Here is a 13,029-nt window from a genome sequence, read left to right on the forward strand (position 1 = left end):
ATTATGCACTAACCCTCTAATGAGTTTGTTTCGAGTTTGGTGTGGAGGAAGTTTTCAAGGATCAAGAGAGGGAGATGATACAACATGATCAAGGAGAGTGAAAGCTCTAAGCTTGGGGATGCCCCGGTGGTTCACCCCTGCATATTTCAAGAAGACTCAAGCATCTAAGCTTGGGGATGCCCAAGGCATCCCCTTCTTCATCGACAAATTATCAGGTTCCTTCTCTTGAAACTGTATTTTTATTCGGTCACATCTTATGTACTTTACTTGGAGCGTCTGTGTGCTTTTGTTTTTGTTTTTGTTTGAATAAATGCTTGTGTGGGAGAGAGACACGCTCCGCTGGTTCATATGAACACATGTGTTCTTAGCTTTTAATGTTCATGGCGAAGGTTGAAACTGCTTTGTTAATTGTTATATGGTTGGAAACAGAAAATGCTACATGTAGTAATTGGTAGAATGTCTTGAATAATGTGATACTTGGCAATTGTTGTGCTCATGTTTAAGCTCTTGCATCATATGCTTTGCACCTATTAATGAAGAAATACATAGAGCATGCTAAAATTTGGTTTGCATAATTGGTCTCTCTAAGGTCTAGATAATTTCTAGTATTGAGTTTGAACAACAAGGAAGATGGTGTAGAGTCTTATAATGTTTACAATATGTCTTTTATGTGAGTTTTGCTGCACCGGTTCATCCTTGTGTTTGTTTCAAATAAACCTTGCTAGCCTAAGCCTTGTATTGAGAGGGAATACTTCTCATGCATCCAAATCCTTGAGCCAACCACTATGCCACTTGTGTCCACCATACCTACCTACTACATGGTATTTCTCCGCCATTCCAAAGTAAATTGCTTGAGTGCTACCTTTAAACAATTCAAAATTTATTACCTCTGATTTGTGTCAATGTTTTATAGCTCATGAGGAAGTATGTGGTGTTTATCTTTCAATCTTGTTGGGCAACTTTCACCAATGGACTAGTGGCTTCATCCGCTTATCCAATAATTTTGCAAAAAGAGCTGGCAATGGGATTTCCAGTCCCAAATTAATTAACAAAAATAGACACTCCTCCATGGTATGTGATTGTTGGACGGCACCCGAAGGATTCGGTTAGCCATGGCTTGAGAAAGCAAAGGTGGGGAGGAGTGTCATCATAATAAAACTAAAATAAAAAGGCACTCCTTCATGGTATGAGATTGTTGGCAGGCACCCGAGGATTCGGTTAGCCATGGTTTGTGAAAGAAAGGTTGGAAGGAGTGCCACCCAAAAATAAAATAAAATGGGAGCCGCTCTTTGAAGGTTTGTCTGGCAAGGGGGTTAGAGTACCCGCTACCATTCGTTGACAACAACATACACCTCTCAAAACTTTATTTTTATGCTCTCTTTATGTTTTCAAAATGAAAGCTCTAGCACAAATATAGCAATCAATGCTTTCCTCTTTGAAGGACCATTCTTTTACTTTTATTGTTGAGTCAGTTCACCTATTTCTCTCCATCTCAAGAAGCAAACACTTGTGTGAACTATGCATTGATTCCTACATATTTGCATATTGCATTTGTTATATTGCTTTGCATTGACAATTATCCATGAGATATACATGTTACAAGTTGAAAGCAACCGCTGAAACTTAATCTTCCATTGTGTTGTTTCAATGTCTTTACTTTGAATTTATTGCTTTATGAGTTAACTCTTATGCAAGACTTATTGATGCTTGTCTTGAAAGTACTATTCATGAAAAGTCTTTGCTATATGATTCAATTGTTTACTCATTGCATTTACATTGCTTCGAATCGCTGCATTCATCTCATATGCTTTACAATAGTATGATTAAGATTATGTTGGTAGCATGTCACTTCAGAAATTATCTTTTATCGTTTACCTACTCGAGGACGAGTAGGAACTAAGCTTGGGGATGCTGATACGTCTCCAACGTATCTATAATTTCTGATGTTCCATGCTTGTTTTATGACAATACCGACATGTTTTGTTCACACTTTATATCGTTTTTATGCGTTTTCCGGAACTAACCTATTGACGAGATGCCGAAAGGTCAGTTGCTGTTTTCTGCTGTTTTTGGTTTCAGAAATCCTAGTAAGGAAATATTTTCGGAATCGGACGAAATCAACACCGAAAGTCTTAGAAATACGCGAAGCTTCCAGAGCACCGGAGAAAGGCCAGAGGGGTGCCAGGGGGGCCCCACACCACAGGGCGGCGCGGCCCAAGGGGGGGGCGCGCCCCCTATCATCTGGGCACCCTGTGGCCCCTCCGACTCCGACTCTCCGCCTATATAATCGTCCTTGACCTAAAAACATCGACCAGTTCGACGAAAACAGAGAAAACCATCCAGAGCCGCCGCCATCGCGAAAGTCCAATTCGGGGGACAGAACTCTCTGCTCCGGCACCCTGCCGGGACGGGGAATTGCCCCCGGAGCCATCTCCACCGCCGTCTCCACCGCCATCTTCACCGCCATCGCTGCCTCCATGATGAGGAGGGAGTAATTCACCCCCGGGGCTGAGGGCTCCGCTGTAGTTATGTGGTTCATCTCTCTCTCTTTGTGATCAAGTTGAATGTTATCTATGTGCTACTCTAGTGATGTTATTAAAGTAGTCTATTCCTCCTCCGCGGTGTAATGGTGACGGTGTGTGCACCGCGTAGTACTTGGTTTATGCTATGATTGTGATCTCTTGTAGATTATGAAGTTAACTATTACTATGATGGTATTGATGTGATCTATTCCTCCTTTCATAGTGTGATGGTAGTAGTGTGCATGCTATGTTAGTACTTGGTTTAGTCGTGTTGATCTATCTTGCACTCTAAGGTTATTTAAATATGAACATTGCATATTGTGGAGCTTGTTAACTCCGGCATTGAGGGTTCGTGTAATCCTACACAATGGTGTTCATCATCCAACAAGAGGGTGTAGAGTAGTCCTATTATGTGATCATTGTTGAGAGTATCCACTAGTGAAAGCAGGATCCCTAGGCCTTGCTTCCAAGCATCGAATCTCCGTTTGTTTACTGTTTTGTTGAATGTTTACTCGCTGCCATATTTTACTCAGATTGTTATTATCACTCATACTCATCCATATTACTTGTATCTCACTATCTCTTCGCCGAACTAGTGCACCTATTGTATTAGGTGTGTTGGGGACACAAGAGACTTCTTGCTTTGTGGTTGCAGGGTTGTTTGAGAGGGATATCTTTGACCTCTTCCTCCCTGAGATCGATAAACCTTGGGTGATCCACTTAAGGGAAACTTGCTGCTGTTCTACAAACCTCTGCTCTTGGAGGCCCAACACTGTCTACAAGAATAAAGGCTCCCGTAGACATCACGAGGCAGCCGCTCGCTCGACCGCGTGCAGCAGGTTGCCAGGGACGAGCCCCTTCCATTTCTTTTCTTTTTCGTTCTCTGTCTCCCGAACCACCAAAAGCACGATGGCCATGGCAGAAACATGAAGGAGCGGCGCCCCCCATGGCCCTCTTGCCGGCGCGTGCGTCCATCCGAGGGTGGGCGCACCGCCGGCAAGCGGCTCATGTGGCGGCGCCCTTTGCCGGCAGCAGCAGCCGGTGGCTGTGTTCTTTGTCCTCCGGAAGGGGTTCTCTGATCCGAGGTAGGGAGGTGAGATAATTTTCCCTTTCCCCTTCTTTACTTATTAGGGTTTCGATTTTCTTTGGCTCACGGTATGAACTATGGTTTCGGGATCGATCTAGGGACTAGGGTTTACTACTTTACTTTTCCTGTCTACTCGAAAACAGACAAGATCTACAACTAGCAACAGGCTCTGATACCAATGTTAAAAGTGCTAGATCGACTAGTGTAGATCATGGCCGGGTAGGAGAGGGGTACTGTCAGTTTACCTTCTCCATTAGAGGTGGAGCTCGCCGATCTGGACATGGTGGCGACGGCGACGGCGTGAGGTCGAGCGAGAGGTGGCGGCGGAGCTTCCCGTCGGCACTGCGCAAAACCCTAATCGGTGGGTCTGTTAGTGGGGCGAGTGGCAGCTCCAGAACACCTCGTCCTGAGTGCCACCGACCCCCACCTCTCTTTATTGCGCAGGCGACAGGGGCCCACCAACCAGATGCGGTTGGGCGCCCCCGATCAGGGCGCGGTCAAGGGTTACGTCGAGCCGTTGGACTCGAACGGGTGGAGATCATCCTAACAGTTAAAACATGGAGCTACGTTGCATATTCTCACTCCTTCTACTCCCTCTGACCCAAATTACTTGGCGCAAATTTAATGAGCTAGAGAAACTTTAAGCAACATTTTGCTTAAATTCATGACAAGTAATTTGGATCAGATGGAGTAATAGACATTGTCTTTCCGCGTTATTGAATACTCCAACTCGAGGAAGCCTCTACGCATATGAGATATAAAATAATGTGATGATGAGGGGTCAGTGTGTGTCGCGTTTACCAGGTGTTACTTCATCGACCATCATACAACGAAATTGAAAAATAATAATTGTTCCAAACTCAAGCTTTGGTTGACAAGTGGAGATGGTGCCACTTTTACTCATTTTCTTGGGCTTAACTTTTATATGTAAAGATTCTTTTATCATGCAATTTCGAATTGATAAGTCAAATTTCTCCAGTCTAATGGTGCGCTAAATCAAGTGTACCTGCTTCATTTTCTATATATATCCATGGCCCGAACAAGCCCAAAATGCCAACGGTGTTTACTGAGCGAGGATCCAACGTTGGAAGCGAAATCGTTAAAAAAAGGCCGACTTTCGTGAAGGGAAGGCAACTCGCTCCGCACGCGACAAGTAGCGCGCTGTGGTGCCAGAAAATTCCTGGGAAGTGGTCTCCCTGCTCGCCACGTGTCGCAAGGGGAAGCAAGGTGGGGATGAGGGAGGAGAGAGAAGACTGGGTTGTGTCAGTTTTTCCTTTTTTTCTAGATTCGTTTTTTCAAAATGAAATATCTTGAGAACCATAAGTCCAAATTGCGAACCATTTTCACTTTTGAGATCCTTGCGTCGAGATCTTCAAAACTAGATCTCATGTTGATAGGTTTGGAGATACTTTTTTTTCGTACTTCCAATAATATTATGATTGTACCTGTGGGGTGTACCTAACTGTACTCGTGTTTCAACTGATAAGTACTTCTGTTTTTAGTGTATTTGGTGCAATTTTTCCCTTTGTTCGCTAATCATTTTCGCCTGTGCGGGATGTAATACTAACGCTATCGTATCTTGGCGCATTTTATCAGATTGTACATGTACTTGCTCGTGTTCACATGCATCGCCGTATGCGCGTTTGTACATGCTCGTGTGCGTGATCAGCATCTTGTACTCTCTTGTATGTTCAATCAGTATCGTGTGTTGTGCGATCATCGCTCTTGTGCACAATCAGAATCGCTCGTGTGCGTGATTCGCATGTACTTGCATGTGTGTTCAACTGTACTCTTGTGTTGTGCGTGACTGTACCTGCTCGTGTGCATGAATGTACCTCCTCTTGTGCGCGACTGTACTTGTACTCGCCTTTGTGTGCAACTGTATTCGCGTCGTGTACCTAACTGTACTCGTGTCTTTACTAAGATTTTCCACTTTTCACTTTCTAGTTGTATTTATCGTATCTAGAGCAAGAAAAAACAATTAGATGGATGCATGCAAGCTAGGTACCGATCAATCCATGCTCCCATGCGCCCTCGTACTCGTGGACTCACACGTTAATTGGTACTCGCGCTTGCTCGGATCGGGACTCGTATTCGTGCTAGCTGCGTTCGTACCCACACGCCCACACACGTACGTAGCAGCTCGTACGTATCCACGCGCCCACGCCCGCTCGGTAGTAGCGCCACGGTCGCTCGCGGAGCGTCGCTCGGGGACGGTTCGGACCTTCTCAAAGGTCGGCCTCTAGGTAATCGTACCCCGTTGGAAGTCGCCGATTAATTCATGGGTTTGAGCCCTCTATTTTTTTTTGATCACTTCGCATTTGGAATTCCTACACGGTGATATTCCAACTATTTTAGGTTAACAAGACGATGTCAACCTGTTGGCAAGCAATGCGGGTGTGCACGTAGCCCACCTAGATTTGAACCGGATCAAGGGCTATCCATAGTACTAGGTCTTATTTTCTTCTAGTTATTTCCACTGATCTCACCACGGCTGACTTGTCTCCATCGAGATTCCTAACTCTCTCCAATACATTATTCGTAATAACTGTGTGAAATAGTTGTAGTTTATATAAAATTCCAATCGTGTTTTTAATGTAGTAATGGTTACAAATACTTTCACAAAGTATCTCAATTAAACATGTAAGACAAACTTCACAAATAGTTTGATAAACTTTGAATGAAATATCGTAAATTTTTTGTCTACTACGCCAAACTAATGACGCTTTAGTTCAAGTTTTACACTAATTTCAGCCTTATTTGAGTGATTTTTAGAATAATTTCAATCATGACTCATTTGATTTAGTTTTTCGGATATAAACTCGTTCAAATTTCCCCATTTCCACATATTTTAATCTTTTCATATTGTACTCAGAAAACATTTCCCAAATAGTTCATGCTTCAAAGCGTTGACAGTCCATTCAAAAAGTTTTCACTGAAATTGCAGAACCATCCAACAAGCATTTTCCACACAAGAATAGAAGACTGCGTTGAGATCGAACAAAAACCGCGTTCCGAACATGCTCTTACGGCCGATGGTGGTACGTTGCCTTTTCTCGAGCAAAAGGAAAATCCGATGCACCTAAACCATATGCATTACCATAATGTGACGTGACAGACTTGAAATATGCATTAAACCGTGAATTCTATCCAAGTGTACATTAAAATTGAGTAAACCATATGCATTACCTAAACACGTGAATTCTACTGAGTGTACATTAAAATTGAGTAAAATTCAGCCATCGTGCTCCCAATTGTATGGAGGGATAGCTTCCGTACACAAACTTGAAATCTGAATATTTTTGTACGCCAAGTTGTCTAATCGATTAACTCATATATAAATTGTCATCAAAGTTGAAAACTTAATATTTTCGCACGGCATGGCCGGGCAACTTCGCGTACGAATGGTGATTGTACAAAATTCTATTTATGAGTACACTTGTTTTATTGTTGAGAATGTTTTGTCGGCTACCGCACACGCACGTCTCAAAGCTGTCAGAAAAGGTCCGCACCAACATAAAACCCCACTCCACTCGTCACTGGCTCTTTTCGGTAAACATGCCACCATCCATGGACAAATCGCTTTGATGCGTTGAGACGGTTCACGTGAACCAAGAAGCTTCTCGTTTTCGGCTGAATGTGCCAATGAAGCTGATTACATAGCCTTTGCTACCCTATGCTCGTACGAGACGAGCATCCGGAGAGAATCGTAGCAGTGGCGGAGCTTGAAAGAAAAACCTGGGCGGGCGAAATTAGAGAAGACACAGAGAATTGCTCCAAAACTATACATTAGTTCAAATTTCATAAGTACTACAGTGGTCCAGATCATCATACATGAACTGCTCCAAAACAAAACACATCACAGTAGCATACTAAGAATAAGTTTGACCGCAGGGCAATGATTTACATACTAAAGATCAGCTCTCCGACCTTTTTCGCTTCTAAAATCTTCAATTACATCTTCATAGCTATAAGTTTCCAGAATTTCACCCTCTATGTTAACTAATAGACTATTTGCAAGATAGTCATCTTCCATCTTATTTCGCAACCGCGTTTTAATGATCTTCATACTAGAGAATGCACGTTCAGCACTTGTCGTTGAAACTGGAAGCGTAATTAGCAAGCGGAGTAACCTCTCAAGCAAATTAAAGATAGCATGTCTTCCTGTCTCCACTAGGCATTGACAAAGACCGATTAAGGTTGATATGTTTTTCAACTCCTCATCCTTGGAAGCATCCAAAACAAAATGTTTTAGTTGAAGTTGCAATCCATAAATATCTTGTTGGGGGAAATCTGATGGGTAGTACTTTTTCACCATCTCACAGATATCATTAGCTTTGAACCCTCTAAATTTGTTTCTAGGAATCAGTGTGGCACTAGTAGATAAAAGATCCATTACCTTCTCATTGAACTGCGGTTGATTTCAAATAGTTGAGTGTCCAGTGTTGCACGAAATATTTCCACTCGTAAGTACTGTTCCTTGGTAAGCTGATCGTGTTGATGGCGAGCACGACCACCCCGCATGACATAAATTTCGTCAAAGTTAGGAATCTCAATCGAATGCTTTCCACAAAATTCAATAACCATGACAATAAATTCTTCATAACCATCATCTGATCTCAATTGCTCGAGACACTCTTTTGTTGATGACACTAGACGAATAGCATTCACAATATCTTGTGACTTCTTCTGTAAAGCTTGGCCAAGCAATTCAGTTATCTCAAATATTTCCTTCATCAAACATTTCCTTCGCTTCTGCCTGATGGATGGGATGGTCGCCGGTCGATGGCCCAGCTGCTATTTTCGTCGCTGGAACTAGCGCCGTCGATGGGGAATTGGGGATGTGATGCATCGTGGAGGAACACGAAACCAAGCGACGGACTGGTCTGGTCTCTGGAAACGAAGTGCTACTCGGCTCTCACGTGGTGTGGATGTGGGCTTTGCACATGCGGCATAGGTATAGGATTTTTTTCCGCTCCAGGGCAGGGTGGGCCGTGGCCCAGTTCTGCCCTCACGAAGCTCCGCCAGTGAATCGTAGTTCAAGTGGAAAACAGAAAATGTAACACGACAAGATGTTAGATAAGACTAGCAAAAGTGCATGTGCGTTGCACCGGGAGAAACCAATATATTGGTCACGTATTTGTTTATTCACAACCTACATAATCAATCCCAACAAAACCATTACGAGCTCCTCGCTAAATATGTCGAATAAATACACAAACATAAACAATGCAATATTTTACCTTATGGGAGATACTCGTATGTTAAATTATTTGTTATATGATTATCATCTTCCGCTGAAACCGGAGATAAGGCCAGTTGGTTTGGTGATGGAGGCAATGGATCTTCATTCATCAATTCTAAACTAACATTCAATTCTAAACTAACAGAGTCAGAACATTTCGGAGCGATAGATGCAGTGGAGATGGTAAAAGATGACAATGGATCATCTGAAACACATGTTTTAGAACTTTTGGCCTTTTTTAGAGGCCTATTATCAAAATCATCAACATTGGTTGATTCGATGTTGAGATCCATTTCCTGAAATAACAAAAATGTTATAATCAGATTATTCAAATAATTATTCAGAAAGCAATACATACAAATTGATGCTATTATTTGTAATTAATGTTTTTTAGCACAGTCATATAATTCATCCATTATAACATTGCACCACATATTCTGCTTCCAATATATACTACGTGTACATCTGGAGGATAGTGCATACTTTGATACTTGGTGCAACATACACCATGCTAGGAAGAAACTCACATAAGCTACTCAAATTTTACCTCCTCATCCGTAGAAACAGGTTACTTGCTGGCTGACATATTATTTTTTCCTGATACTTCCTTACTTTTCTGCAAGAAACAAACACGTCTGACTGCTATACCGATCTTTTTTGCTATGATATGTAGAGTAATCAAGATCTTTTGTAGTTTTGTTTTGTTATTTTCAGAAAAAACTGATAGAAGCTATTTCAAATTTACCTCGACATCCATAGAAACAGATGACTTGACTTCAGTGATTGCTGCCATCTCTTGTCCTGCTCCTGCCTCAATTCTCTGCGAGATACAAAGGCTGAACGATTCATTGTCTGACTACAAATGAATAGGGATACTGAAAAACTTTGTCATGGTTTGTAGACTAATCAATCTGCAGTGTTGCTTCTACCTCAATTATCTGCAGGAAACAAACGATGAATGAATCATTATCTGATTACAACTAAGGAGATACTGAAATACTAATCAATCAGCAGTGATGTTAGCCTGATGAACAAACCACACGAATTCAGCAAATCCATCAGTACTAATGACGTACCTCGGATGGAATTTGTGCGCCCAACGCATGCGTCTCGTCGACGGTGCCCGCGTAGTAGCTTCCTCCGCCGCCGACGCCGACGCACTCGAGGCCGCGCTCCGGTTGCATCAGGAATTCCTCGAGTAGGCTCCCTTTGGTCGTTGCTCCCGCCGTGGCACGACATCGTCTGCGGCTGGAAGCCATCGTAGCCCAATGTCCAGCGAGAGGTGCTCCGGCTCCAAGGCGTAGTCATTGGAAGGCATCATCAGCCGGCGACGTGAGCTGATCGAGCTCGAGCCGGCCCGTCGGCGGGCAAGCCGACAGCAGCCATCTTGTCAGCCGCGGCCGCTTCGCCGTCCCCTTTCCCAGCTCGGCCTCGAGGTAGCTCCGGTGCGTGTGCTGCGCGCGTGTCTCCGGCGGGATGGCGGCGGCGCGGTACCTCTCGAGGACACCCCGTCTTCCGAATCCCACATGAGCCGCGGAGCCCCGGCGCCGCCGGTGGCGCAGAAAAGCGCGACGGGGACGCCGCAGAGCGTGGCAAGCAAGAGCACTGGGTGGGTGTAGGCATCGGCGGCGTCGCGGAAGCTCCGCGGCGAGACACGAATCCTTGCTTTTCTCTCGGAACAACCCCCATCCAATCTGGCATCCAAGTGACGGCAATGTTCCCGATTTTACTTTAGCTCACAGCAGGCATCCCTCTTTTCAATTCATGCGCAGCAGAGCATCCAACACTTTTACTTTATAATTCATGCATGCCACAGATTTCAGACCAAGCTACAGTGCTCCTTCTTGTTGATTCCCTTGTTGATATTCCAAGCAATTTCCAAGTATATGAACCAGCTTCGTTGGACATTAAATTGGTGAATTTTGTAAACACAACAATGGCAAGCAAATAACATATGACTATGCTGAGCAACCCAAATTTAAAAGCCAGTAACATATCAACTCCAAGATGAGAGGGATGGAGCCATTCTACCTCATCCAGTCCTGCACCGCCTGGAGACATACACATGCGGACTCCTCCATGCCATGTGCATCACTGTCAGAATATCAACGACCGACCGACTCCATGGAGGAGCTCGATGAGCTGAGTCATCGACTCCTAAATTAAGCTTTCTTCAGCTACAGCCGTAGTTTGTGTTGTTCCCAAATTGTTGGGATTAACAATTTAACACAAACACCTGGTATGCAAGTAGGACATCCACAATCCAACAACAAAAATCTTCAGGCACAGGTTGGTGACCACTCACTCTCCGTCTCCGGCGGTCCACGCCCACGTCTAGGTAAAGCATTCCGGTGTTGACGGAGAACAATGATGAGGCGTTGCCGGCAGCCAGCAGCTTGTTGTCCGACACGGTGAGGGGAATAGGAATCTAGGGATCTTCATGCTAAAATACCAAATAGATTAGGGATGGTGTCCGGCAGGGCGCGGCGCTCGCATAGGTAGAGCAGGCACCTAGAGCACGAACTTAAATGCACACGAACTTACCTGGCCTCGACCAACCGCGGGGAGTACAGGCACCTAGAGCAGGAGATGCTTTGCCACAGTACACGCACGCGAGTAGGGCCGCGCCAGGTTCAGGCAGCCCGGGGAAAGCTTGCTGCGCTGGAGTACAGACATGGAGTTCAAGGGCGTCGCGCCGGGGAGAGATGTGGGGTAGCAAGCTGGAGCGGCGCTACCGGGAGACCGTGTGGTTGAGGTTCAGGGCATCTGGCGAGCAGGTCGGGGCATAGCCAAATCGGGACGCCTCGAGGACGGGATCTCGGCCGCCGGCCGGCCCGGATCTCGTGAGATGAGGATCGACGACAAACTTTCGTTCTCCGGCCGGATGAGGGATGCGGCGCCCCGCTGCGGAAACAGCCAGATCAGAGCGGGCTCCTGCAGGGAATCGCGGGATGAGGGCCCCCGTGCGGGAATCGCGGGATTGGGTTTGGGCGTTGGAAGAAAGAAAAAAAAAAGATACAAGTGAACCGGTATAATGGTAATTATTAGTAGTACGTAATTTGGTGGGAGGGTAAAACGGTCCAATGAAAAGTTGGACGAAAATTTTGGCAGAAACCTTAGCTCCTTTATTATTAGGTATATATAGGTATAGATGTTATTGCTACTCCCTCCAAATCATTTTTATTGACTCAAATTTATCATAAAGTTGTATTAAACCCAAGTTATTTAAAAGGATCGGAGGGAGTACAACAAAATGTCAAGTCAAATTCTTCTTTGTCTCAAATAGTCAGCTATAACTTTTTACTCTAACAGTGTTGCAAAATATTTTTCGTGGGGTGTGTGGTGACTAACGTGTGTTTTTAGAACATACTTAAAAAGATTGGAAGAGTCCCAAATTTTACTGTATTTAAGTGTTTTTAAGTTACATGGTGTTCGCACACTAAGTTATAGGTCAATCAGAAACTTACGGGATTGCTTCCTACTATTTATTACTATAAACTTGCTAATTTTTTCCAGACATGTTACATATTTTAGATTTTCGATACAATAATTTGACACGTGCATACGTACTTGCGCCCTGTACATGTGAATATATTTATCAAAAAATTTGGTGACATGTAAATACAAATTTTAGGCCCGCACGGTGAACCGGGCTCAGGAGTACTTGAGTCCGTTGCTTATTTTCGTGTGGTGACGAACAATCTGAGCAGTGCAAGCACGTGAAGAATATTCTGCGGCCCCTGCATCGTCGGATCGGACGGCATCAAGGTGTCGCACAAGGTGTGGAGTGTGGGCCCGGGCACATCTCACATCTGACAGAGGACACCCGGCCCCACGGGCCATGGGCCTATTTTTCTCTTTGCATTTTCACTTTTTGTAAACTTTATTTATTCGAGTGACGCGGAGAGTGGACGGCCAATCTGCAGCCTCAACACTCCACAGGCCAGTTCGCGTGGTTGGTGGTCAGCGTCCACCCGCTGGACTAGAAAATCGAAGTCTGTATTCTGGATTTTGAATCATCAAAAATACTGTACAAGTCTATAGAAAATTTACGAACGTACGCAATACCAATGGTTTGCCAAGCATAGAATTGGACGCTTGTAGGAGTTAGACACTTCTATCACGCGAGGGTAAGCACATCTCCAGCAGCTCGACGCAAAACAGACGTTTAAAGT

The 13,029-nt window shown here is 44.4% G+C and overlaps 1 protein-coding gene across 3 annotated transcripts; it reads right to left on the bottom strand.

Annotated features, from left to right (window-relative positions):
• Nucleotides 1–7,321: 7,321 nt before the first annotated feature.
• LOC127331380 (uncharacterized) lies at nucleotides 7,322–10,159 on the bottom strand. Of its 3 annotated transcripts, none has more exons than XR_007869717.2 (5): nucleotides 9,931–10,159; nucleotides 9,600–9,792; nucleotides 9,402–9,470; nucleotides 8,009–9,150; nucleotides 7,322–7,347 (listed from the first exon to the last, which is right to left on the bottom strand). XR_007869717.2 is itself a non-coding variant. In XM_051357515.2 (4 exons), the coding sequence occupies exons 1-3, from the start codon at nucleotides 10,111–10,113 to the stop codon at nucleotides 9,423–9,425; spliced, it is 306 nt and encodes a 101-aa protein (XP_051213475.1). In that variant the 5' UTR covers nucleotides 10,114–10,159; the 3' UTR covers nucleotides 8,986–9,150; nucleotides 9,402–9,422. The 3 variants fall into 3 exon arrangements, 1 of the variants encoding a protein (XP_051213475.1); XR_011751410.1 differs by lacking the exon at nucleotides 7,322–7,347 and having other exon boundaries at nucleotides 7,413–8,764; nucleotides 8,853–9,150; XM_051357515.2 differs by lacking the exon at nucleotides 7,322–7,347 and having other exon boundaries at nucleotides 8,986–9,150; nucleotides 9,600–9,674.
• Nucleotides 10,160–13,029: the final 2,870 nt, after the last annotated feature.

The sequence above is a fragment of the Lolium perenne genome, chromosome 2 (assembly GCF_019359855.2).
Source record: "Lolium perenne isolate Kyuss_39 chromosome 2, Kyuss_2.0, whole genome shotgun sequence".
Lineage (NCBI taxonomy): Eukaryota > Viridiplantae > Streptophyta > Magnoliopsida > Poales > Poaceae > Lolium > Lolium perenne.

Bases quoted from the DNA above. Each gene is read 5' to 3' on its own strand.
- LOC127331380 (XM_051357515.2), bottom strand. From the start codon at position 10,113: ATGGCTTCCAGCCGCAGACGATGTCGTGCCACGGCGGGAGCAACGACC. The intron at 9,675-9,930 runs GTACGTCATTAG...TGTATCTCGCAG, and splicing joins GCGCACAAATTCCATCCGAG to AGAATTGAGGCAGGAGCAGG. The intron at 9,471-9,599 runs GTAAATTTGAAA...TGTTTCTTGCAG, and splicing joins CTGTTTCTATGGATGTCGAG to AAAAGTAAGGAAGTATCAGG.